At 42.6% G+C, this 27503-nt stretch overlaps 1 protein-coding gene across 2 annotated transcripts in view; it reads right to left on the bottom strand.

The window, feature by feature from the left end:
• qsox1 (quiescin Q6 sulfhydryl oxidase 1) overlaps positions 1-27503 on the bottom strand; it is a 119873-nt gene that overhangs the window by 16641 nt on the left and 75729 nt on the right. For both annotated transcript variants that reach the window (XM_048538829.2, XM_048538830.2), the window contains exons 6-9: positions 24718-24863; positions 13005-13136; positions 11176-11305; positions 1584-1706 (exon numbers count right to left, since the gene is read on the bottom strand). In XM_048538829.2, coding sequence (XP_048394786.1) covers positions 1584-1706; positions 11176-11305; positions 13005-13136; positions 24718-24863 — 531 coding nt within the window. The remainder of the gene's footprint in view (positions 1-1583; positions 1707-11175; positions 11306-13004; positions 13137-24717; positions 24864-27503) is intronic.

The following is a 27503-nucleotide window of genomic DNA, read 5'->3' as shown; positions in this document are numbered from 1 at the left end:
TGCCAAAGAAAGCAGCTCTGTTAGAAATTAATTTCAGAAGATTCACGAGGAGCTAAATATGTATGTTTCTTCACAGCTTGTTCTCCAGATCAGAGTATTCCTCCAGTGTGGATGCAGGTCATTCAACCCATCCTAAGCACAGTGCCCCTCTGAACAGCATCTTGCCCAACACTGCATTTCCCATGGCTATCACAGCTACACATCTCTGAATGCTACAGGGCAATTTAGCACGGCCAATCCTGCATATTGGAGGAAATCCATGTAGACATGGGGAGAACATGCGAACTCCACACAGATAGATGCCCAAGGGAAGAACTGAACCCGGGTTGCTGGTGCTTAGGGCAGGAATGCTAACCATTGTGCCACCCTGATGTGGATATTGCTGAAGGGCTGGCATTTATTGATAACCCTTAGCTCCCCAAATGGTGCTGCTAGTCTGCTTTTCTGAGCTGCTGTTGCCAACAAAATTTCACAGCGGGATTGATACAATTGAATGGCTTGAAGGCCATTCAAGGGATATTTAGAATTGGTGCAGGACTGGAGTCACACAGAAGCCAGGCAGGGTAAGGAGAACAGGATTCCAATCCTAAAAGACTATTGCAATCCAAAAGCTTCCAATCTTTACTGCGAACAAGTCTTTTATTTCTGGATTTAAAAAAAGGTGAATTCAAATGCTCTGGATTGACTCCAGGCTTCTGGAATATGTCATTCAGCCATGCAATGCTGCATTACTATGCAGTGTTTCCATTACAATGATGACTTCTAGTTACTTTTTTCCAGATGCTGGCGATGGGAAGACTTTCCATTTGAAACATGGTTGTTTCAGAGGCCCAGGCTATTTCAGTGGATATTACTCAGGCCTGTTGAGGTTTTGATAATCTAGCAGCTTCAATGACCATTTCTCTCTGGTATTGGCTACATTTTAGCGGATGGGGTTCGATCTCTTGATCTTTTGGCAACTAGTCCATGACACTATTTTATATCGTCTAAGACAACACAGCAGGAATGCACGTTCGTCAGGTGTTCCAGCCCCTCCATCACAACATCCCATTGTTTCTCAAATGACTCCAAGGGATTTGGCACCACTGTCTTCTCCCAGAATCCTGATGATCTGTATCATACCCTTCTTGAAACTATTCAATATTTTCTCATCAACTGCTTTCTGTGGCAGCTAATTCCACTGGCTCACTACTCTCTGGGTGAACAAATTTCTCCTCACTCAACCCCATATCCTTAGACGGTGACTTCTGGTTCTGGGTACATTCAATATCTGAGTCAAAAGAAAGTTTACTGACTAAGGGATGGCAGTGGCCCCTGTCCCTTAGAAACAAATTCCATTCACATATCCTTATTCCTTCAGCCCTCATATAAATATAATTACCTTCCTCTAAGTGCACTTTACCTACTCACTTCAACTACTTCCTGTAGTGGTGAGTTTACATTCTAACACATCTTGAAAGAAGGTTCTTTTCAATTTCTTACTGAACTTATCAGCCACTATCTTAGATTTCAAACTCCAGGCAGGAAGAATACCATCATAAAATGGGGCACGATCTGCACGTTCGACGCATCAGTCAGCTTACCCCATTCTTGTTGTTTAGCACATCAATATAAACATTGTAGGAGATTGGTGCCATGTTACCCTCTTCCAGCCACGAGTTAGTGATTTGAAGCAACTTCATGACAAAGGGTCGCCCAGGAAAGAACTAGGAAAAGGAAGCAAGGGATGTTAATAATTATTCAGAGAGAAAAAAAATTACCCCACGTACCTTTGGTGGCATACTATAAGTCCACGTGGTGAATCCTGATGAGGAAGTTCCCCAGCCCATCTTTTACAGGGAGAATCTAACAAAATCCCCTCTTCTTGACATCCAATTCATCTCTGAATGACATGAATGAAACCAGTTGTCAGACTCAACGTGTAAGTTAAGTTTCCTCTGAAAGCAATGCCCATGAACTGCAAGACAGCAGCCTACAGCGCACTATATGACGTTTTCAACTCCCAAACTAATCATTCCAAGGCCTCCCTGGCTCACAATTCCCTGCCCACTGTTGAACTGAATGAAGGACCAGTTCTGTCCTGGACTCATGCCCATTTGAAAATTGGGTTAATTCCATATTGAATCCTTGACAATCAGGAAAGAGCTAAAGAACTGAGTGTGGACAATGGAAGCTGGCAATCTGTTTGAATGTGCAGTCTGTTAAATCACTCACACAAGTACCCCTCAGTTCATTAGGGCAAATTATATTTTTGATGTTTATCCAATGCAGTCCACAGGGCATGATTAGAAAAGCAAAGACAATACACAAAACATGGTAATTTCTAGCAGATAAATCACTGAGTTTTTCATCAACTTCCCATGACTGTCTCAGTATACCGCTTGACGTTGACTTTCAGGCATGTTTAATGTGGCGGATGCCAAGAAGAAAATTGGCATGGGCCTGTGCTGGTAGACCCCATTTGGGGAGCGCCTGTTTTGTCACACGTGACTTGGGGATTACTTGGTGAATGTTGGGCTTATCCCGACACAGGGGGACAGGTAAAGAAAGTAATAGACCCATTGTCCCATTAAAACTACAGGTCCAATGGTTTTAACAGAATTCGCTTGACTGGTCGTATAAGTGCTAGGGCTGTCAAACGCCTTATTGACATTCTCATGCTTGTTCTCACAAGGTGGTTTCTTTCCATGTCATCCAGCTGCCTGATGGGTACAGAAAGTCAGATGCTTAAGCATGGTTTGGAGACCCTTGCTAAGAATTATTTAAGATAGAGCCTCATTTGATTGTCATCTGTTGCATACTCTTTATGCCTGCTCCAATAGGGTCACAGTCTAATTACCCAACTCTGGACAGCCGTACATGTGTGCAGGTTAGGTTGCTACTAACTCCTATTATGGAGGCAAGCAAGTCAGCAGCTACGAGTTTTACCACTGCTTCTGCAATGCCCTGGGTTCTGATGAACTCTGTTCACATGCCAGAGCAAAGTTTCTATTCTGTTTCACAGATACTTGGAGAAATTCAACACTGACGAGCCAAAGTTTGTGTGATTTCAAGCACAGGTTGTGGCCTGTGAAAATCATGTTCCCATGAGCTTTTAAAAAGTAGTATGAATTCTGCTCAAGAAACTGATCAAATTAATTACCAAGATTTTCTTATCTGTTCCCATTGCAGGTCTTCACAGCTTTTATTTTTCCTTAAGCTGCTGAGGACTAACATTTTAAAAACTTTCAGATATTAAGTGCTATTTAAATTCCTAAGATGCTGACCACTACACAGTAGCAAATAATGAATGGCTTTGTAAAGTCATTTTGCACTTATACTGAATCGGGTTCCTCAGAGTGGTAAAATTAAAAAGCATTAAAAATGCCTTTCCTTGTGGATTAATAAATCTGCACCATGCAATCAAAGAATACTTTTTATTGGAAAAATAAAATGCCTTTCAGAACTTCGTCCAGTAGTACCATAGAATTCCTACAGTGTGGAAGCAGGCCATCCTGCACCACCCAGCCTATCCCTGTAACCCTGTATTAACCATTGCTGATCCATGCACCCCTAGAGGCAATGGGCAATTTAGCATGGCCAATCCATGTAACCTGCACATACCTGGACTGTGGGAGGAAACTGGAGCATCCAGGGGACACCGATACAGGCACAGGGAGAATGAGCAAACTTTAAACAAACAGTCACCCAAGGGTGGAATTGAGCCCAGGTCCCTGGCGCTGCAAGGCAGCAATGCTAGCCATTAAGCCACTATGCCACCCTTGTGCCATATCAGTCCATTTCATACGTTAGATCTGTGATCGTCTAAATAAATTTAAGCGGAAACCTGAACTGTAAAACTAATGCAGAAAATCAGTGTAATTTTGTGCGCAATTTGCATCCAAATTAGTAAGTGGGCCCAACTCAAACCAACAGTCTTAATCTTCAGCAGTGATAGCACAGATTACTGAGTGTTCACACTATTAATGGCAAGGCTGTCTATTCTGGCAACAACGGGACACGGCTTGAGAAAAGATTGGCACAGTGGAGACTCAGAGGATGAGAGACATCAGGGGGCCTGTCAGCCAAAGCGGTTACTACATGTGGATGATAATGCCTTGCTGTCAATTTGCAAACAGGCAAAGGAGTGAAAAAAGGCATGCCACATGAGGACCAGGATGACACATTTCTCTCAGCACCCCTCTCACCAACAGCTTGCAAAGCACGAACAAAGTAGGGCCATGGTTTTCCTCACGTTCTGAAAAAAAAATTGTGCATGGGGTTTAGACATCGCAGGCTAGGGTAGGAAACCTTTCCTGGAGGTGGTGCTCAGCTGCCTTCTGAAAAAAACTGCAATCCATGAAGTGCACCCAAAATGTTGTTAGGGAGTTCTAGAATTCTGACCCAGAGACACTGAAGGAGCAGCAATATAGTTCCAAGTCAGGGTGGTGTGTGTGGCTTGCAGGGGTACTAGTATGTGGTGGTATTCCTATCCATTTGCTGTCCTGGTTTTTTTTGACGGTGGGGGCTGTGCAATAAAACTTGGGTTAGTTACTGCAGTGCCTTTTGTACATTGTACATAGTGCTGCAAGTATGTGTCAAAGGTGAAGAAAATGAATGTTGTAGATAGCTGATGTGTGTCAAACTTCTTCAGTGTTGTTGAAGCTGCACTTATTCAGACAAGCGGGGACTATTCCATCTCACTCCTGATAATATGCCTCATTGATGGTTAATTCAGGAAGTGAGTTACCTGCTACAATATTTCTGACCTCTGACCCACTCTTTTAGCTCCAGTATTTAAATGGCTCGTCCAGTTCAGTTTCTGCTCAATGGTAAGCCTCAGGATGCAAGAGATGATCGCTGTCTGATACTTTTGTGGCATATGTAATACTTGGAATTTATCAGGGCAAGCCTGGATAATGTGTCCAGGTCTGACTGCATTTGGGCACAGACCGTTTCAGGACTGGAGGAGTCGTGAATGGCACTGAACATTGTGCAATCATCAGTGAACATCCCCACCTCTGATTTTATGATAGAGTAAAGATCATTGATGAAGCAGCTGAAGTTAACAGGGCCTAGGATATACTACACTGAGGAACTTCTGCAGGGATGTCTTGTAACTGTGATGACTGACCTTTCACAACCACAACCATCTTCCTTTGTGTCAGCTATGATTTCAAACAGTGGGAGAGTCATCCCCTGAATCCCATTTACTCCTATTTTTAATCCTTGATACCATTGTTGGGACAGGACAAACCTCTGATTGGTAAGTGTGGCATTTTATAAATTACACATATGATTCCATGGGTATGACTAAGTCAGGCTGTTGCTTGAGTGGTGGGTGAGATATCGCTCCCAATTTTGGCAAAACTACCCAGATGTTAATAAGCAGGGATTTGCAGGGTTGACTGGGCTGTATTTACAACTGTTCCAGTTGTTAGGTCAATGTGGGTTTCCTTCCTTCGAACTTTACTGTGGTATGATCCAACTGAGAGGCTTGAAGGGCCATTGCTGGGGGGTCTTGAGTCACATGTAGGCCAGACCAGGCAAGGGTGGCAGAATTCCTTCCTTCAAGGAATGCAGTGAACTACATGGGCTTTCAATGACAAAATAATTTGATGACTTTTTTTAAATTATATATTTTATTGATCTCAGATTTCACAATCTGCTGCAGTGGAATTCAAACCCATGTCCTCAGCACATGGGCCCAAATCTTTAGATGTTGGAAATCTGAAACAGAAACAGAAATCGCCAGAGAAACTCAGCAGGTATGGCAGCATCTGAAAAAGGGTCGCTGGGCTTGAAATGTTAATGCTGCTTTCTCTGCACAGATGCTGCCAGACCTTTTGTGTTTCTCTAGTAATCTCTGTTTAGGTTCCTAGATTATTAGCCTAGCGGCAACATCACCATTTCCCCTGTTGGTATGACTTGCTTTGGCATTTCAATATACCTGCATGATTTATCAAGAGAAACCGAGAGAAACCCAGCTGTGACAAAAGGAGATTAAAATTCCCTTTTCATGTTTAATTTTTTTTAAAATAAAAGAAATTAAAACTTTGCTTCTGTAACTTCTGGATACCTGCCCACCCCCTCTATGCCCTGTGGAAGTTCTTGCTATTCCCCATTTGTATTCTGCTCTCTGTATTAAACACTCAGCTACGAGCTGAGATAAAATCATGTCTGCTTCAATCCAACAACCACGGCCCCCAAGGACTCAGAAAATCTACTTCTGTTCAATAACTGCAACTAAAATTCAATTAGTATTAGCACAGAGACAAACATCACGGGATCTGAGAACACTCACCGCAAACAGGGTTAAAAACAAGATTACCACGGTTAAGTGAACAGACTCCTTCCTCTCCAGTGACCTACGGCTAGGCCTGCAATGGAACTTCAGTCTGTGCTGCTCGTTCCACTAATAGGATTTTGAAAACCTCTTACAAACCAATTTGTCCTCAATCTATGCTGTGGTACAGCGTTCTTGCTGGTGAATGTAAATGCAGAGAGAGAGACACATTCACACCCAGATACATATGTGTGCACACAGACCTGTCTGTGCTTTGATGCGTACCCAAAAAACGATTACGTTAAAATAACCAGAATATATGAACCTAAGAACATATTCATGAGCCTCCACTTCCGAATCGGAAGCAGAAAGGACACCCAGAGAAGGGTTGTTGTTTTAAGTGCTCCCTTTGACTTCAACAACAACCTCCCAAAGTGCCTCACAGCAGCATCACTGAACAAAATATTATCCAACGTGGCAGAGTGTATGAAGAGATGGTGAAAAGCTTGGTCAAAGAAGTGGTTTGCCTGGCGAGGTACAGAGAGGCCGAAGTATTTCAGAAGGATATGCTAGAACTTGAGGGGCAGGCAACTGAAAAACGCGATCGCCCTTTGTGGGATGCTATAATTGGGGATTCACAAGGCCAGGCCAGATGAACACTGATGTCTCAGGTGACCGTGAGCCTGCGAGAGATTGCCAAGGTTGCGATGGGCCAGTCCATGGAAGGTTTTGAAAACAATGATAAGATATTTTGAGATAATGGGAACTGCAGATGCTGGAGATTACAAGATAATAAAATGTGAGGCTGGATGAACACAGCGGCCAAGCAGCATCTCAGGAGCACAAAAGCTGACGTTTCGGGCCTAGACCCTTCATCAGAGCTCTGATGAAGGGTCTAGGCCCGAAACGTCAGCTTTTGTGCTCCTGAGATGCTGCTTGGCCTGCTGTGTTCATCCAGCCTCACATTTTATTATAAGATATTTTGAAACCAAATTGCTGATCCAATGTTGAAGGTAGTAGTTGGTGTGCCAAGCGTCTTGAGTGTTGCAGGAGCTGCACTCATCCAGGTGACTGCAGAGTATTCCATCATACTCCCTGGTGTGCATCTCATTGATGGTGGAGTCAGGAACAGAATTACTGGCTATTTTGACTGGTTTGAGTAGCCATAGTATTTACACGGACAGTCCACGTCAATTTCCGGTCAATGGAGAACCCCAAGACGTTGGAGATGGTCATTGCCTGGTACTTGTGCGACATATTCATCTGCAAAAGCCTAGATACAGTGTCCAGGTCTTGCTGACTTCAGGCATGGACTGCTTCAGTAAGCCAGGGAGCAGAATGGTATTTGGGGAACAGGGCTTGGATTGAGTCCAGAAACGGGCAGCAGAGTTTTGGATCATGTTTACAGAGGACAGTACGTGGGAGAGTTGCAAGGACGGAGAGTTGCCCAGTTGCAAAGGTCACACGCGTGGATTAATGTCAAAGCTGACCTCTGTCGCTCAGACCTGGGGCTATCAGCTCGCAATGCTGCCACTGAATTTCAACCACAGGATGGAGATCAGAGTCAGCAGCTTGAAGCTCTGAGGAACTGTTATCCCCCACCAACTCAAAATTAAAGGCTGGCATTCCGGAAACGTGGAATGTCTTCAGTTATACCACTAAGGCAGCTTTAGGCACCAGTCCAATACTACCTGACAGTGAGGTTAACTTTTATACATTATAAGTTATCTGCTGACATGAGTGTGTGATTCCAATTGATGATGGGCTGATTGGTCTTCTTCTGTGCTTACAGGATTCACTAGAGAGAGCATTCAGATTGGGTGAGAGCCAGTTATCCAGTGGAAAAAATAAATCAGTGTCTTCGATGGTCATCATCCCACTGCTTACTTATCAGGACTCAATTACTGTTGCTAACTTGCATGTTACAGAACTGCTTGCTGGAGCTTTGCTACTAATCCTATATGGGACACAACAGATCTGGAATAGCAAGCTAATTTGGTGGCCTGCAAAGGAGTATACCATGTTAATACCCAGGAAAGTGAGGACATGAAAATGCAGGTTAGCTGTGCAGGCTGACCCTCTCACCTCGCCTCTGGAATTCAGCTCTTTTGTCCACGTTTAGATCAAGGCTGTGATGAGGCCAGGAGCTGAGTGGCCCTGGCGGAACCCAAACTGGGCATTACTGAGCAGGTAATTACTTAGTCGGTGCTGCTTGATAGCTTGTTGACAATTTCCATCACTTTACTGATGATCGAAATTAGGCTGATAGGGTGGTAACTGGCCAGGCTGGATTTGTGAACAGGATACACCTGGGCATTTTTCTACATTGTCGGGTAGATGCCAGTGTTGTAACTGTTTTGGAGCAGCTTGGCTAGGGGAGCGATAAGCTCTGGAACACAAACTTTCAGTACTATTGCTGCAATGTTGTCAGTCGTTGCAGTATCCAGTGTCTCCAACTGTTTCTTGATGTCACATGGAATAAATCAAATTGGCTGAAGACGGGTATCTGTAATGCTGGGGGTTACTGGAGGAGTCCGAGATGGATCATTCGCTTGGCACTTCTGGCTGAAGATTGCTGAAAATGCTTCAGCTTTATGTTTTGCACTGATGTGCTGGGCTCTTCCATCATTGAAGATGGGGATATTTCTCCTCCCCTCAGAACTGTTTAATTGTTGAACACCATTCACGACTGGATTTTGCAGGACTGCAGAGCTCAAATCCATTGGTTGTGGGATCTCTTAGCTCCATTTATCACTTGCTGCTTATGCTGTTTGGAAAACAATCAATCCTGTATGGTGGCTTCACCAGGCTGACACATCATTTTTAGGGATGTCTGGTGCTGCTCCTGGCATGTCCTCCTGCACGTCCACTGAACAAGGGTTGATCCCCTGGCTTGTTGGTAATAGTTGAGGGGGGGGGGGATTTTCTGGGCCATGAGGTTACAGCTTATGCTGGAATAAAATTCAGCTGCTGCTGATGCCCACAGCGCCTCATGGATGCCCAGTCTTAAACTGCTAGATCTGTTCAAAGTCCACCTAATTTTAGCACAGTCAAAGTGCCACACAATCTGATGGACAGTATTCTCAATGTGAAGCTGGGGCTTCGTCTCCACAAAGACTGCGCGGTGATCACTCTCGCTGATACTTTTGTAGAGAGATGTATCTGCAGCCAGCTGACAGGTGAGGATGAGGTCATTTCCCTCTTGTTAGTTTCTTCATTACCTGCTGCAGACCCAGTCCAGCTGCTTTCTTCTTTAGAACCCGACCAACTCGATCAGTAATGCTGCTCCCAAGCCACTCTTGCTGTTGGACATTGAAATCCCTCATGCAGCGTATATTGTGCGCTCGTTCCACCCTCAGTGCTTCCTCCAACTTTTGCTTAACATGCAGTAGTACTGATTCATCAGTGGAAGGAAGTTTCATTGCCCATGTTTAATCTGGAGCCATGCGATTTCATGGGGTCTGGGGTCAACGTTGAGGACTCTCAGGGCAACTCCCTCTTGACTGTATACCATTGTGCTGCTACCTGTTCTGGCTCTGTCCTGCTGCTGAGACAGGATATATCCAAGGATGGTGATTGTGGTGCGTGGGACATTTACATTTCTAGGAATCTATGGTCAGCTGGCTTTCAAATCATTTGGGAAGAAACAAAAATACTTTTAAAAATATTCCAACAGTAGCAAAAAGACATTTGGTTTTGCACTGAGCCTGTTTTCAAGGTGCACATGGGGAGTGTCAGACCAGCCATGATATTATTGAAGGGCAGAGAAGGCTCAGAGGGTTGAATGGCGTACTCCCATTCCTGTTCATGATGATCTTACGTCAGAGGCACAACGGATAATGTTGAAAGTACAGTTCACTAATTAGGTTACTATTAAAGTTGTAACATTGTTAATGTTTCTATTTCATGAAACATCCTACTTAGATTTCACTGTCAACAGATAGAGGAGCAAGGCAAGCAAATTATGAACAGGTTTTTTTTTAAATTGTTTGCCCTATACTTAAATTTGTGAGAAAATTTATTTCTGCTTCACTTCTAGATTTAGGTTAGAGTCATGGAGTTGCACAGCATGGAAATAAACCCTTCGGTCCAGTTTGTCCACGCCCACTAGATATCCCAAATTAACCACGTCCCTTTTTGCCAGCATGTGGTTACTCCTCACTTTTGATTTGTCGCTAATTTACTTACTCTAAACTTGTACATTTGCTGTACTCTAATTATTGATTTTATTGTTATTTTGAGAAGATTAAATTTAATTGAGTCAAAAAGTGCAACGTCTAACTGTAACGCGCAGGAAAATGCAACGTGACAACCAAATGGTATTGGTGCAATTTATAATAGATCCAAATTAAATTGTGTCATCATTATCTTGTCTCAAAATTTGGGTAAGATTTACTTACCATACAGAAAGTAACTGAGCTTAAAGTCACCCTGCAGCCAGTCATACTCAGCAATATTGCCTCTTCCTTTCTGAGAAACGCATTACTGTTACACAGCCAGTAGCCTAAATGGAATGAATGGAAATCCTGCACTTACACACTGACCCTCACCTTGCTGAACAAACTAGAACCTCATACGGTCACACAGTGAGTAACAAATAGGCAATCCATGTACTGATGTAGTAAGGCACTTATTCCCTGTTGGAAACAAATCCTTTCCAAAGTGTCACTGCGTTATGAAATCCCACTGCGATGAAAACAGCTCGAAATTCATCCAATACCTTTTATGAATGCTGTAGCTAGATTGAGGGATATGAAGTATTTTAAAAACTAGAGCTAGTTGATAAGGTGTCCTTTAAACCAACACATGTCAGCCTGTGAGATGTCTTAGTACCTTGCTCACACAATCCTGTTCAATTCAATATAGTTCAAATTCCAGTGTCTCATGCCCAAACTCACTGCACAACTCACCTTTGTGAGCACATTGAAGAAGTGTTTCAGGGCAGTGAGGTTCTTTCCAGACAGCTCCTGATGTGTTCCCACCTCCACTTTGAGAGAGTAGTACAGCGCTGACTCCAGATCAGCCATGTATACTTTGGAACTACAGGCAGGATCACAGGCAAAAGCTCAGTATTACAGTGAGATAGGGAAAGGGACAGAGTTACACTTGAACAGAGACACAGTAACACTTTAACAGAGACAGAGTAATAGAGTGACAGAGGGAGAGAATACAGTCACAGATTAATAGAGGTTGGGTTTGTGAGAGGGAGAGAGAGGGAGAGAGGGGGGAGGGGGGGGGAGGAGACGGGGGGAGGAGAGCGGGGGAGGAGAGGGGGGGAGAGGAGAGGGCATTGTATCCCGACAGGGAGGGGTAACAATACAGTTAATCTTGAGTATCTAAAAGTTTCCCTCCATGAAGTTAGCTCGACAAGTCTCCGAGAAGAGTTAAATGCAATGATCCTGCACACACTCTTGCAGTTCTCAGTCACTTCATTTACTATTTAGAAATAATCTTAGCATGGATACCCATGTTTGACATTATTGGAAACCAGCCTTTGCCTTCAATAGAACAGATTATGTCAAGTATGTTCACAAGGCTGATATATGGACAACATATCAAGCTGAATGGTAATTCACTCAGGGATTAGTGCTTCATTCAAACTCAAGTTAGGGATGTTCCCTCATCCAACTGGGTTTTTCACCTCAGGGGCACTTCTTACCTAGTCTAGCCTACATGTGATTCCAGACGCACAGCAATGTGGTTGACTGCCCTCTGGGCAATTAGGAATTGGAAATAAATGCTGGCCCAGCCATTGAAACATCCCAAGAATAAAATAAAATAAAAATCTAATTTAAAAAAAAGCATGGTAATCAAAAGTCACATTTCTGACACAGAAGTGCAATATTCATTTCTTCATCTACTTGGCATTTGGGAAAGTTTCTGATAATTATAATAATGAGCAGGATAAGTGTAGATCAGCCCATTGCCCAGTTCAGGTAAACGGGAGGCTGGAGAAGGGGAGGGGATGATGAGCTCCCCCTTGTGTCACCAAGTGATAATATACACCAGCCACTGCAACTCACCTTCACCAGCAAGCTCAAACTTACAACCCAGCTCGGAGAAGGTCATCTGCAAATAAAACCTGTGCGCTAATTCAACAGTGCTAGCTGGATTGGACCAAAGGGGTGAGGGGATGTTGAGGGCTGCTGTATCGGTGCATGGTGAGGCACCTCCATCATATTTATCCCATCATTGCTACGCCATAGGAACATAATTGCACCAGCGAGGATGCAGAGCAAAGTCGTCAGGATGTGTCCTGGGTGGGAGCGATTCCTCTACGAAGGAAGAATAGATAAGCTGGAGTAGTTTTCCTTAGAGAAGGTTAAAGGAGGATCTATGTGTCTGAGGAGTGCAAAATTTTGAGGAGCACAGACAGGGTAGATATGGAGAGATTTTTCATCTTTGTAGAGGTGTCCATAACCAGCTTTAGGGGGAACGGTTTCAGGGGGAGGGGCAGGACATTTAGAGGGAATTTGAGGTAAGTCTTTTTCACCCTGAGACTCGTGGGGATCTGGAACTCACTGCTTAAAAGGATGGTACAGGCAGTATCCTCAAGACATTTGACAAGCACTTAGATGTGCACTTGAAATGCCACAATGTACAATGCTACAGATCAAATGTTGGAAAATAGGATCAGAATAGGCAGATGCTTAATGACTGGTGCAGACACGATGGGCTGAAAGGCATTTTTTTTAATGCTGTTAACAATTTTACGGCTCTATTATTCAAAACATCCTACCTGTCAAAGTCTCTCCATGGTGCGGCAGTAGTAATGTTTGTGGAGTCTGGTGCAGGCAGGTCATGAATGGCACGCATCACCCCTGGTAACCGGCGTAAGTAATAGGTGTAGAAAGTGCGGGTTGGCATTCTCCTGCAGGTTAGGAAACAGTCAGTTTCAGCACGAAGAATATTCATCATTTCACCTCAAACCCCTTTAGCAATAGAAACATTTCACCAGTGTGATCCTGGGAAACCCTCTCTGTGACTGCCTTGAGCTTTCCAATGCCCACACTGGCCAGCAACCTCATACCTTTGCTTTCAAGCTCTCAATTCCTCTTTCCGCCCCTTCATTTCTGTCCAAGTATTGATGACCAAGTCGCCAGCTGCCCATAAGATCATTAGATATAGGAGCAGAATTAGGCCATTCAGCCCATCAAGTCTACTCTTCCATTTGATCATGGCTGATGCATTTCCTAACCCCATTCTCTGGTCTTCTCACTGTAACCCTCGATTTCCTTACTAATTAAGATCCGATCTATCTCTGTCTTCAATACGGTCAATAGCTTGGCCTCCATAGCCCTCTGTGGCAATCATCAACCAGTCTAGCTGAAGAAATTCCTTCTCATCTCAGTATAAATGCTCAGTTCTGAGATGTGCACAGGCTAAAGACTTCTAACTCTTCATTTCCTTCATCTTCTTCTATGACCCTTGAATGCATGCATCACCTACACATGGAGATAGCAAGAACTGCAGATGCTGGAATCAAAGCAACGCAGTGTGGACCTGGAGGAAAACAGCAGGCCAGGAAGCATTTCTGAAGAAGGGTTCCAAACCAAAACATCAACTGTCCTGCTCTTCTGCTGCTTCCTGGCCTGCTGTGTTCCTCCAGCTCCACACTTCAGCTTCACCTACACATGACTCTTTTCAATAATAATGACTCACCTTGCAGCCCATCTATGCCACTAAGCTATTGATTGCCACTCCTAAGGTCTTTAGTTCAGTGTCACTTCATTTCTGATAGTGTTTTTTTTGTGTACCTTGAGTTGATTTCTAAGATAAAGGTTCATAAATCCAAGTTGTGGCCTGTCCCATTGCTATTCTCTTTCATTAACTACCAACCATCATCAATATCTTTTGAGGAACAACAGTGAAATTATCCCCAAACAACACCACAAATACAGGTTACTGTGCTGTCTATGGAGTCTGCTGCACAAATTAATTATGTTGTTTTCGACACTATAGTGTTTTAGAAGTACTTTGTCAGTGTAACGCACATTGAAATGACCTGTTGTTATGAAATGCAAGCTTTTACCTCCCAAACTCACTCAAAAATGAGTGAATTTAAGAAGGCAACTAGGGAAGGTCAGTACTACTTGCTTTATCAGCAAAACCTACAACTGAAAAATGAGGGCAAAGATTTAATGCCTATTTCGTTAACACTGATATGGTTCGAGAAATGACTGATGTATCAAAGCTTTTCAGGACAACTATGTCTGGGCGTTAAATATCAACCTTGCCAGCAATGCTCACATACACACAGAGAAACCCTGAAGGACACACAGCATAATAATACAGACAGCAGAACACAGTATAACATGGGCAAGCCATCCATTACACATCTTTCCCAACTTTCAATGGGAACATGAACAGGAAGAGACGTACAAAGGGGCAGCTGGTCCGATTGTCTGCCTTTACATTATCAAAGTCAAAGTTACCTGCACAAGTGCCAGGAGGAAGACAAGGAAACCAAAATGCTCAAATAAGAGTTGATTTGTAAAGAAACACTGGCAGATGGAGGGTTCGATGCTGGTGATAATAACGTGTGATGGAATTAAGGGGAAAACACACAGAGGCAGAAAGAAGGAACTGTGAGGTGAACAAAGGAACAGAGAGAAAAGCTGTGACAGTCATGACATGGTTTAAAAAAAAGGAAAAAGTGAAAGAAAGATGAGAAAAGAACGATAACAGTAAAACAAGACAGTGGGATGAGAGAAGGATCAGAAAACAATGTGGAGGAAAGCACAAGCAAGGTAGATCTAACAGGGCAAGAAACAAAGGGAGGAAAAGTAATTGGGTGGTCTGTGAGGTTTGAAAGAGGCAGTGTCCAACATGCCCCTACCATTAATTCTCCGTGACCTTGCTGCCTGATATTTACTGTTCTGTTTAGCCCCTCTTAAAGAGGCACACACACAGGCATGTAGATCTATCTCTGTTTAAGCACGAGCAGATGGAGCCCTCCTACTTGATCACAAATAATTTTCCCCTCCACTAGCTCTGAAGAAAGCCTGGCACTTTGATAATGTCATCAGCACCATCCAATTATCTCCGGCATCTGTCACAGGAGACCACGGAAAGGGAAGCTCTGGCCAGGGACCGGCTTACACTTGACTTTAGCTTCTTCCCACATCTGTCCCTCCGGCTCAGATGATATTCTCCCTGGCAAGTTCCATTCACCCAAACGTGGCACACTGTCCCATTGCTCCTTGCACTGTGCCATCGCTCAGCTTCACAGCATTAATCATCTATTCACTGAGAGAACATCCCATCTGCTTGTCACTTAACTCTCCGATCGCACCAGTTGCCCCTGTTCAGTCAACTAGAAAAACTCTATTGTTCTCATGCAACAGTTTGGAACATCTTCCTATTGTGCAGGAGCCATACAATCTCCAGTGCACATTTCATGCAGCTAAATTTTAACTGTTTTGGACCCAGCAACTGAACGTACCAGAAAATGCACTGGGAAGAGAATGCAAGGTATTTGTTTCAGTTGTGTGCCTCACCATGGCTTTCTGCACCCGCGAAATGAACAAAAAGTTGTTTCAAAAGGTGGCGAGAAATGAATTGTTTTGTAAAATTCTCACTCACTGTCCCAATCTAGCAGACCAAAAAGTTGGACATGTTTCAGTTACCGGTTTACCCTTCTTCAATACAAAAACGCAATTTCATTGAAGACGTGCAGGAACAGGAACAGGAACAGATCATTTAACTCTTTGAGCCTCTGGCTTTTGTCGTAAAGCATTGCAAATTTGGATTGCTCTTGCGCCAATAAACTTGAAAAACACAATCTTCAAAGTTTGGACCTACATTTTTCGACTCTGTGGTCTAGTCCTGGATTCCCCAACCAGCAGAAATAATTTCTTACAATTTACCCAACTGGTTCCCCAAAATGTTATGAACATTTTATCAAATCACCTCTTAAATCCAAAGGAATACAACCCAGGTTTGTGTAATCTCTTCCGGGAATTTAACACATGCAGTCTAGCTATTGTTCGGATAAACTGATTATTCATGGCTCAAATCTACTCGGAGTATTTTACAGCCGAGGTAATTCAGAACAACGCAAAACCACATGCACTAAATCTTCTTCCTCAATTGTGGTCTAGGGAGCAGCTTGCTCACCAGTGACCACCCCCACCTGACTCCCCAGGTCCCAGTCTACCATATTCCCAGATTGCTGCTTATAGGAGCTCGATCAGCACCCTTTGGCTATCTCAGTTCCGAAAATACCGAAATACGGGTTGTAAAGATGCGTGGGGTACCACTCCATACAATTCCAGCCAAACTACAACCCCCAAATAACGTCATTAAAATTAAAACAAAAAATATGACCCAATTGCAATTGCACTTCTATTTGTGTGAGACCTCACTGTACCCATATTGGCTCCTGTGTATCCTACATCACAACATTGATGCTTCAAAAGCAACGAATTAGCTGCGAGGCACATTGGGGTTGTGAAAGGTCTCTTGGTTAATTCCAAGGTCTTTTTTCTCTTATCATTACAGCAAGGCTTTGTTTGACAGCATTTTCCTGTGTATGTGGTGGCTCCATGCATTGGCTCTCAGATCAGTTCCAATGAAGGGCAGACAGTGCACTAACCTTTACCCTGCCCCCCTCAGCTTATTCCTCCTCACTGTAAGCCCAAGTTATCCAAAGTGGGGTGGCTTTCTTTTAAAACTATAATCAGCTCCACTATGGCCTTTGAAGGTTGGGGTTAGTGATCGCAGAATCCCCACAGTGCACAAAGGGGCCTCTTGGTGCATTGAGTCTACACCATTCCTCTGAAAAGCATCCCATCCAGACCTAGGCCGCCACCCTACATTTAACCACGGCGAGTCCACCTCACCTGGTCATTATGAGGCAACTGTTCCTGTTTCTGATCATTGTTCAGTGATACCATGGCCACCAACACACCGTACCCCTCCTGCTCCTACTTGCACCCCGGCCTGTGCTGAAATGCTTCCACATCAGGTGCTTGGTGGGCGGGAGGTGATGGCCTAGTGGTAGTATCGCTGGACTGTTAACCCAGAAACCCAGGTAACGTTCTGGGGACCAGGGTTCAAATCCTGTCGCGGCAGATGGTGGAATTTGAGTTCAATAAAATATCTGAAATTAAGGATCTAAAGACAGCCGTGAATCCATTGCCAATTGTCGGGAAAAACCCATCTGGTTCACTAATGTCCTTTAGGGGAGGACACTGCCATCCATACCCGATCTGGCCTATGTTAGACTCCAGACCGACAGCAATGTGGTTGACTCTTAACTGCCCTCTGGGAAAGTAGGGATGGACAATAAATGCTGCCGGGCCAGTGACGCCTTCATCCCATGAATGAATAAAGGAAAACAAAGTAAAGGCAGTGCAGACCAACTTGGTAATAGCTCAATACCAGAACTCTGCATGATGTGCTGGTGCTGCTTGAGTGATGGCCTATGGAATAGATTGCCTCACGCTACTTCAGGACCTGCCATAGACAATTCCAGTCAATGAGTTACTTTTGAAGTCTAGTCACTGCTGTAGTGCAGGAAATACGGCAGCCAAACTGTGCATTGCAAGCTCCCACGAACAGTAATGTGATAAAAGACCAGACAATCTAGTTAGTCTAGGGGTCAGCAAGAGAGGGCAGAACTCCCCACTATTCTTTAAACAACGCCTTGGTTTTTTTTACATCTGCCAGAGAGGGCAGTCCAAAGCTCATTTTAATAACATTACCCCTGAAGTCACACCTGCAGAGGGAGCCTTTGCTTGAAATTTGTGCTTTAGCCCAGACTCTCACCTTTACTGAACCACAGCTGACACCTAGAGGTGAGTATAAATTAGCCTGTGGAGCACTGTTCTCAGCCAACCTGCTGCAACCCATAATGTGTCTAACCCACATCCATTCGGGACAAATGTGCAAATTCCTTTGCCTGTTTTCCTCACTCTGATGGACAGATGGCGCTGTAGGCCCAGCTAGGCAGGTTAAACTCAGCAACATTCCTTGGCATGGCCAATCAACTGGCAAAACCAATTTCAGCCCTGAAGTTTAATGTGCGAGAGTGGCAGCACCACAGCGACAGTGTCCTACATTATGAAGCAGTAGGTTGAGAAACCATGTCCGTGGTAATGCTCTAGCAGTGCTCCCAGTTCTCCTGGCTGAAAAGTAGCCTGTTGTCCAGTATTTCCTGGAACCTAGGCGCTGGCAGCATTGGGAAAGAATTAGGGACAAGCTTTATGACTGCCTGTCTTCTACAACATCACTCAGAATAATCAGGAAAAAGGGAAAGAAAAATGCATGCACCTGTGTAGCACGCAAATACTTGCATGTACAAGCATGCCTATTATAAACGTGTACCAGGACTGTTCAGAAATGCAAACGTTGCCACAGTCTCTGTCATTAGGAATACAGTAGGTGACTGTGTTGACTCTGTAGTCAGTCAGAGTTTAACTCAGTTATGAGCTGCAGCATGCCAGTAATTTCTGCAGGCATCACACACTAACACGCAGTGCTACCTGCACTTAGAGGAGTGCATAAATCAAAAACTGTAGCAGAAAAAAAACTGTTTGAACCAGGAAACCAGAAAAAGGGAGGCAAAACTAATACATTGTGCCCAATCAAAAACAACTGCATTGCTACATTACTGATTGAGGTAAAAAATAATCTTTCAATATTCAAGATCAGACTGGCCAGGTGGTTTAAGCAAAAGGTAGTGAAAAAATATGGGTATGTATGTGGGCAACTACAGTGAGAAGTATTTGCTTACATTTAGGGAAAAGGGTAACATTGATTGACTGGGCAGAGCATTCTGTTCTGTGTAGTTAATGTCTGTGCATTTCAGCTATGTGTAATAGCATCAAAGGAACAGGAGCAGTCCAATTAACCCATAGAGCCTGCCTTGTCAATCAACAAGATCATGGCTAATCAATTACTCCAATGTCTTTTACTCACCCCATGCCCAGAGATTTCTGATTATCAACAGTGTAGAAAGTTATCAATGCCAACCTTAAAAAGACTCAAAGCCTTATGTACAGAAAATTCCAAAGGTTCACAAGCCTTTCAGTACAACCAAAAGGTCTCCTCATCTCAAACCTAAGTGACGTCCATTATTTTTAAAACTGTCATTAGGAATACAGTAAATTGTCATTAGGAGTACAGATTTCACAAACAGCGCAAACATTTGACCTGCATCTAACTTATCTCTAAGTAATTTTGGAAGTTTCAATGAGATCACCTCTCTGAGAAATCTAGAGAATACAGGCTTGGCTTGACCAATCTCTCCATAAAAGAAAGTCCTGCTCACCCAGGATGCGCTCTCAGGACGTCATGACTTTCCTGTGATAAGGGCATCAGAACTGCACACAGTACTCCACGTGGGGTCTAACCAACTTTCTATACAACAGAAGCAAGATTTCACTACTCCTGTACTGAAATCCTCAGGTCATGTCGGCTATCATTCCATTCACCTTCTTAATAGCTTTCTGCACCATACTAGCATTCAGTGACATTTGACAGCCTGCCAACATGACTATGACCCATTTATTTCTAATTTCTGTTTATTGTCTTTAACCAATCATTAATCTGTGTCAGTAAGTTCCCTTCTATGTTCTTTACTTTTTTTCAAACCAGCCTTCTGTGAGGGATGCTAACAAAAACCTTCTAAAAGTTTAAGTATACTATCCTCATTGGCTTTGCTTTATCAAAATTGTTAGAAATATCTTCAAAAAAAAACTCCAAAAAGTTTGTTCAGTACAATTTCCCATTTGTAAACCAATAATGACTGTGCCAATCAGATCATTATCATCCAAATGTCTATTTATCCTATCCTTTGTGAAAGATTCTAGTATTTTCCTTCCCAAGTGATGTGAGGCTAGCAGGTCTGTAATTCCCTGTGATAATGGGAACTGCAGATGCTGGAGAATCCAAGATAATAAAGTGTGAAGCTGGACGAACACAGCAGGCCAAGCAGCATCTCAGGAGCACAAAAGCTGACGTTTCAGGCCTAGACCCTTCACCAGAGGGTCTAGGCCCGAAACATCAGCTTTTGTGCTCCCGAGATGCTGCTTGGCCTGCTGTGTTCATCCAGCTTCACACTTGAATTCCCTGTTGTGTCTTTCCCTCTCTTTTACAAATGGTGAGGTGACATTTGCTACCTTTTGATCCACAACAGTCTTTCCAGAAACTATAGAATCAGGAAAGACTATAATCAATGCATCGACTGTTTCAACAGCAACCTCCTTCACTTTGGGACAAAAGCCATCTGGTTCTGGAGATCTGTTAACTTTCAGTCTCATAAATTTGACCAGTGCAATCTTCTTACAAACACTCATTTCCTTCAACTCCTCAGCCTCCTGAGCCCCTTGCACCTCAACTTCCAGGAGGTTTTTTGCAACTTGCTCAGTGAAAATAAACACAAAGTAGTCAATTAGCTTCTCTGCCATTTTTTCATTCCTGATTATAAATTCTCCTGACTCTGATGCAGCCACATTCATTTTAACTGAACATTTCATTTTTATGTGCTTGTAAAAGCTTTAACTGTCTGTTTTTACTTTACTAGATTGCATTTAGATTCTATTCTCTGTTACCTTTTCAATTATTTGGTCCTCCTTTGCTATATTCTATGCTTCTCCCAATTATCTAAACTACTCTTTCTGAAAACTTGATAGGTTTTTTCTTCCAATCTTCTGCAATCCAGAACTACCTTTGTTAGCCACTGGTTGATTGTTTTGAGTTTATGCACCTTGGAGGAATGCATAGTTGCTGTCAGTCATGTAATAGCTCTTTGAAAAATGTATATAGGCCAAAGGATAATCATTTCTTTCAATGCATTTTTTCAATCCAAATCTCATGCCTGTACAATTTCCTTCCTCCAAAGTTACTGCACTTGCTTCTGAACCAACTACTTCACGTTCAAACAAAATGTAAAATCCTATCTGAGTATGGCCACTCATCCCTAATGGTTCTTTTACAACAAGCTTGTTAATTAGCTCTTTTTCATTGCACAATACTAGATCTAAAATAGCATGTACTCTAGTTAGCTCCTCAACGGACTATGGTACAAAATCATCCCTAGTACATTCCAAAAATATGTCTGAAACTCATCCACCACAGTATTGACAATTTGGTTAATTCAGTCTATACGCAGATTGGTCACCCGTGACAACTTGTCCATGCTACATGCTTCTCTCATCTCTTCATTAATACCGTGCCCTACACTCCTATTTGGTGACCTATAAATAACTCCAATCAATGTCTGCTGTCTCTTGCTGTTTCTTCGCTCCACCGAAACAGATTCAAATAACTTCTGATTTGAGATCCTCCCTTATTGTTGCACTGATCCCATCCTTTATTAGCGCAGCTCCACCTCCTTTTCCTTCTCATCTGTCCTTCCCAAATTTTGAATATTCAGCTCCCAGTAATGGTCATCATCCAGTCTCATATCTTTAATGGGAATTAGATCATGCCTAAAAATCTCTGTTTATGATTAAGCTGTCTACCTTGTTATGAATACTGCATGTATTCAGCTCAAGTTCCCTTAACTCTGTCTTCTTGACATCACTCCACTTCCAAAGTGCACATGATGCTTGGCTTTGCTCTTCTATCTTTGAGTCTCTCTAACATTCTTCTGATTTCCAGTTATTGGCTTTGCTTCATTGCAATTTGGGTTACCCCTCAGCTTCCCAACCTCCCCGATAGCCTGATACTAGGGCTGGATTTGAACTAGGTTATCTTTTTGCAAGTCCTAGTCTCACTGAGGTGTACCCTGCCCAGCTAGTATGGGTTCCATCTGCCCAGCACCAATACTTCAGAAATCTGCTACTGTCTGTCCAATAGTACTTCAAACACATATTCAAATGATCAATCCTCCTGTGCTTACACTCACTAGCATGTGGCACTGGCAGTAATTTTGAGAGTACTGCTTTGTAATTTCCTTCCTAGCTCTCTGAAATGGGCCTCAGGACCTTAGTCCTTTTCCTACCTATACCACTGACATCAATGTGGACCACAACTTCTAGCCATTCCCCTCCCTGGTAAGGATATCTTATAGCTGTTCCATGATGGCCATGATATCCTTGAGCCTGGCACCAGGGAGACAGTAAATGGTCACTCCTGAAGTCACATTTATTGCCACAGAAATGCCTCTCTAATCCCCTGACTATGGATCTCCCATGATTATCCTCTGATGCGGTCATACAGGACTTCAATGAGGCCTCTTCTGGAATACTGTGTCCAGTTCTGGTTGCCTAGTTGTAGGAAGGGTATTAAGCTGCAGAGAGTTCAGAAGAGATTTACCAGGATGCTGCCAGATATGGAAGGCTTGAGTTATAAAGAAAGGCTGTGACTTTTTTCACTGGAGCATAACAGATTTAGAGGCAATCAGGTAGAAGTTTATAAAATAATGAGGGGTATAGACAGATTTAATGATAGTTGTGGATTGTAAAAGATCCCAAAATGTAATTTGACAAATAAGGAAGAAGAGCACCCACTGGAAGGAGGAGTTGGTTTTCCAACAATCTTTTCACACCCAAATGAGCTTTGCAGTCTAAATGGATGCAAGCAATTTGCTGACCACTTATTGTGAACACATTCAGCTTTCTTATATCGCTATTTTCAATATTAGAAGTGTCACAACTGTAAGAATCACAACAGTGATTATCTTATAACAAGTATTATTCTGTAAAAACTGAGCCTTCAAATCAGTTGTCTCACCACTAAATAAGGTAAAGACTAATTTACAATTCAAATCCATCTTTGTTGGATATCCCTTAATACTTTTATTAACATAAGTCTATCAGAGGCAAATTTTAAATTTACGATTAACCTAGTATCAGCTGCTGTTTTTATTCATTCATGGGATGTGGGTGTTTCTGGCTGGGCCAGCATTTATCATCCATCCCTGACTGACTCTTAACTGCCCTCTAGACAGTCACATTGTTTTGGGTTTGGAGTCACATGTAGGCCAGACCAGGTAAGGATGGCATATTTCCATCCCTGAAGGACATTAGTGAATCAGATGGGTTTTTCTTGACAATCAATTCTTTGGTTTCATGGCTGCCATTAGACTCTTAATTCCAGATTTTTAGTGAATGCACATTCCACCAGCTGGCTTGGCATGATTTGTACCTGGGTCCACAGAGGATTACTGGGTCTCTGGATTACTAGTCTAGCTATAATACCACTGGGCCATTGCCTTCCCCAATTGACTTTTGCCAAGAAGATTTTCAAACCCCTCTTTGTTTGCAGAAGCATTTCCCAATTTCATTTTTGAAAGACCTGATTGACGATGCTGCTATTTTATCCTGGGTTTTTTTGAAGAAAAGTTGTAAAGGAAGAAGTATTGAAGTAGCTGCTGGAAACTGCTTAAGTCAACAATCTAGGACGCCTTTAGGTTTGTTTTTAAAAGGGTTGTAACAATGGGAAGGTATTGGTTAGTTTTCACTGATCAGACTTTCTAGTTCCTTTTTAGTTGTAGCAGTCAGAAACTGCTTGGGTCCCAGAAGAGTTGGCACTTCAGTAAAGGATTCCTAGCTGCTACTTTCTCTGAAATCTCTCTTGATGTTGTTTCCTCCTGGATTGGAGAACTGCATGAAAGAATCTGAGTCTGAAATTATCTTTTTTGCCAAGGGGTGTACTTATGGGATATTGCTATTTTGGAACAGTTAATTAGTATTAGGCACTGTACCTATTATTTGGTTAAGTTTTCCAATAGTTGAATTATTCTAAATTCTTCTTTCTTTTATTTGTATTTTGTCTACATTGGTTAAATAAATTGTGTTTTGCCTAACGTCAAGCAGTATAACCAGTGACATCACATCAGAAACAAGTACTTCCCATCTACCTTTAAAATAAGAAAAAGTGAGGGTCAAGGGTGCCTTCTTAAAATATTTTAAGGGGGTCTGGTCTGGTCTACAGCACTGCTTTTATTATTTATACAATATTCCCCTTCATCCTTGATGCCCCAGTTAGAGAGTGACAATGGGACCTGCCAACGACAATCATATTCTGTATCAAACAACATAGAAAAACTGCAGCAGCAACAGTTCTTCTCAGTTGTTTCACTTCATGATCTGAATACCTCATCCAAATGGTCCATTAGCCTTTTAAATTCTAGAATATACAGTTCTAATTTGTTCAATCTCCCTTGGTTATTTAACCCTGGAGACTGCATAACTTGGCCCACAAATTATTATTTGTTGGAACAAAATTGGAAGCTTCTCATATCTCAGTAATTGGTAAATGCTCAAAATGATGTTTACTAATTTCTCTTTAAACCTAATGTTTTACAGTAACATGATGCTGTCACAGAGAGCCTGCTGTAGGTGATAGTGTATTGGCGTTACATGACAGTAAGGCCACTGCATCTTCAGGGTGTAAATGTTATGGCATAACTGAAGATCACAGCTATGCTAGCCTCATACCCAGAATGACACCTTACCGCAGGTCACACACAAAGTGAGCAATTGCAGAGCCGTACGTACACTGTGACACTTCTGAAGGTGTTGTTGGCAAAGTACAGGTAGCAAGAGGGGATCTCCTGAACACCAAGCGTTGTGGTGAGGTTCTCCTCACTGCTCAGAACTCTGCGCACAGCAATGTTCTCATACTGCAGCATATCCAGGGTCACCTAAGAGAGCAATAGGCACTAATCAGAAGCTTTCTTCAAATCAGCCAAGAGAGATTGTGGACAATAGCACAGGAACAACAAACTCACAGGAAACATTAGCTACAACCACTAAAATGAACAAGCTGCGGGAGTTTGCAGGTTTGGACTAAACAAGTAAATTACAATAAAACTCAAGCAGTAGGATTTAAACGGGGACAGGAATGGTTCCTGAAGAACAATAATGGGTGCTGCACCTATACTTGACATGGAAATAACACACCATTTGGGAGCTTTATACTTCAACTCCCCACAGTCATCTGAAAACCATCAGTTTCCCCCCTTGGGATGATACCAGTCAATCACTTTTGTTTATGTTACAGGAAAGTAACAACATTAAAACGAAAAGAAACATATTTCAAAATGTTTCTTTCGTATCATTTTTAAATCAAGATCCATCCAGCTATTCGACAGAATGCAAAAGGTTTCAAAAAGCTCTTGTGGCCTGCTTATGAAGAAGAACAGGAGGAAGTTATCGCTTGTGACCTGGCTCATACTTATCCCTGAATTAACTTCATGGAAAACAGATTATCCAGTCATTAGCATATTGTAGTTCACAGGAGTTTGTTCAGCACAAATTATTTGTTGTGTTTGCAACATTACACTTCACTTCAGGAGGCTCTTCGTTATCTGTAAAGGTGCTGAGAGACATCTGGTGGTGATGATGGAAAAGCTCTTCATCAATGCAAGTGTTCCTTTCTAACTGATTTTTTGAGCGTTCTGCAATGCCCTCTTTCCAGCTACAATAATATACTGGCCTCCACTAAAGTTTCTGTCATGCCTGTTGCTAAGAAGCTTGTCACTATGAGTGAGCAAAATGCTAGTGGATAAATCTGCAGCTGGAAAGATCCATCTCCTGTCCCCTGGAAGCTCTGAGTCAGTTGAAAATGATCACCTCCAAAGTGGTTTGTTCAGCCATGGGGCTTCGTGGCCTCTCATCTGTGGCAGATGGAGTTGCTTTATAGCAGAGGTCAAGTCCTACAGTTTAAATATTCTAAGTGAAAACAGTGTGTTAAGTCCAAAAAAGCAAAAACTGTGGTTGTTAACCAATATCCAAGCATAACAGCAACTGACCACAATGCCGATTCTAGCTAACTAAATGGAAATTTCAATAGAGCGAACTTGATCCGTGGTTCATCACAAAATGGGTGATGCTGTCCTCTACATTATGCTGCAATGGTCTCTTGACATCATTACATAATGGCTTCCTCCTTTTCCAGAGAATAACCAGCTTCTTTAAGCCCAAGGGTTTTAAATGGACTCTACTATGTAGAAGTTTACAGCACAGGAACACTATCTGACTGAACAGGTAAATATGGTATTTATGCTTGCTGGAGTCAAGTGTCACTTCATTACTTGATCTCACACTCCTTTAATACATCCTTTTGTTTCTTTCTACTTCATTTGCTTATCTAGGCTCCCCTTAAATGCCATCATATTCTGTTGCATATTGATCAACTGCATTTCCTAAGAAATGGGAGGTTCTTAGACCATCCTTGATCTTTAGGATGTGTCCAATTTCATTCAGAAGGATAATAATGAGTCAAATGACATGAGAGAAAATCCCAAGCTGGACTTGATAGCCACAAAGCCAGGGTCAGCTGCTTACAGATATTAAAAGCTGTGGAAAGTCCGAGTGTACAGTGAGACAGCGATGAACAGCTCTATGTATTGTGGCAGTTTCTATTAGAGTTTGCACTCACTAGCAGCTAATCTGAATTATTGGTTCTTGAGATCTTTCTGTTAGCAATGCTATCATTTAACAAGGAAAATATGCTCAATCATTAATAAAATCAAATTTGAGTTCCAGTCCTTATGAGAACAATCTTTTATGGATAGCTGACTGAAGACAACTCTGACAAATCTTCAATGCCAAAAGGTAGATCTTGATTCAAATTGTTTTCAATTTCTCTCATTGCTCAGTGTTGTATCATGATCTAAGGTGGGTCTGGAGTTACAGAAAAAAAAAGTTTGCTGTTGTTATTGAGCCAATTTATTTTTATATAAATGAAACCATCACCAAATCATCCATATTGCTAACTTTTAAAAAAATGCAACAACAACAAAGGGAAGGGAAAGAGGGAGGGTATGAAATTAAAATGGGGTTGGAGAGGAGATTGTATTCTTACTTATCACGTCAAAAACTATCAGTACCAAGGGTTAAGATAACAAAGTGTGGAGCTGGATGAACACAGCAGGCCAAGCAGCATCTCAGGAGCACAAAAGCTGACATTTTGGGCCTAGACCTTTCATCAGAGAAGGGGATAGGGAGAGGCTTCTGGAATAAATAGGGAGAGAGGGGGAGGCCAACGGAAGATGGAAAGGAAAGAAGATAGGTGGAGAGGAGAGTATAGGGGGGAGGTAGGGAGGGGATAGGTAAATCCAGGGAAGACAGACAGGTCAAGGAGGTGGGATGAGGTTAGTAGGTAGGAAAATGGAGGTGCGGCTTGAGGTGGGAGGAAGGGATGGATGAGAGGAAGAATGGGTTGGGGAGGCAGAGGCAGGCTGGGCTGGTTTTGGGATTCAGTGGGGGGAGGGGAGATTTTGAAGCTTGTGAAGTCCACTTTGATACCATTGGGCTGCAGGGTTCTCAAGCGGAATATG

The sequence above is a fragment of the Stegostoma tigrinum genome, chromosome 8, assembly GCF_030684315.1.
Source record: "Stegostoma tigrinum isolate sSteTig4 chromosome 8, sSteTig4.hap1, whole genome shotgun sequence".
Classification (NCBI taxonomy): domain Eukaryota; kingdom Metazoa; phylum Chordata; class Chondrichthyes; order Orectolobiformes; family Stegostomatidae; genus Stegostoma; species Stegostoma tigrinum.
The sequence above is the reverse complement of the archived record's forward strand: the minus strand, read 5'-3'. Positions and strand labels throughout refer to the sequence as shown.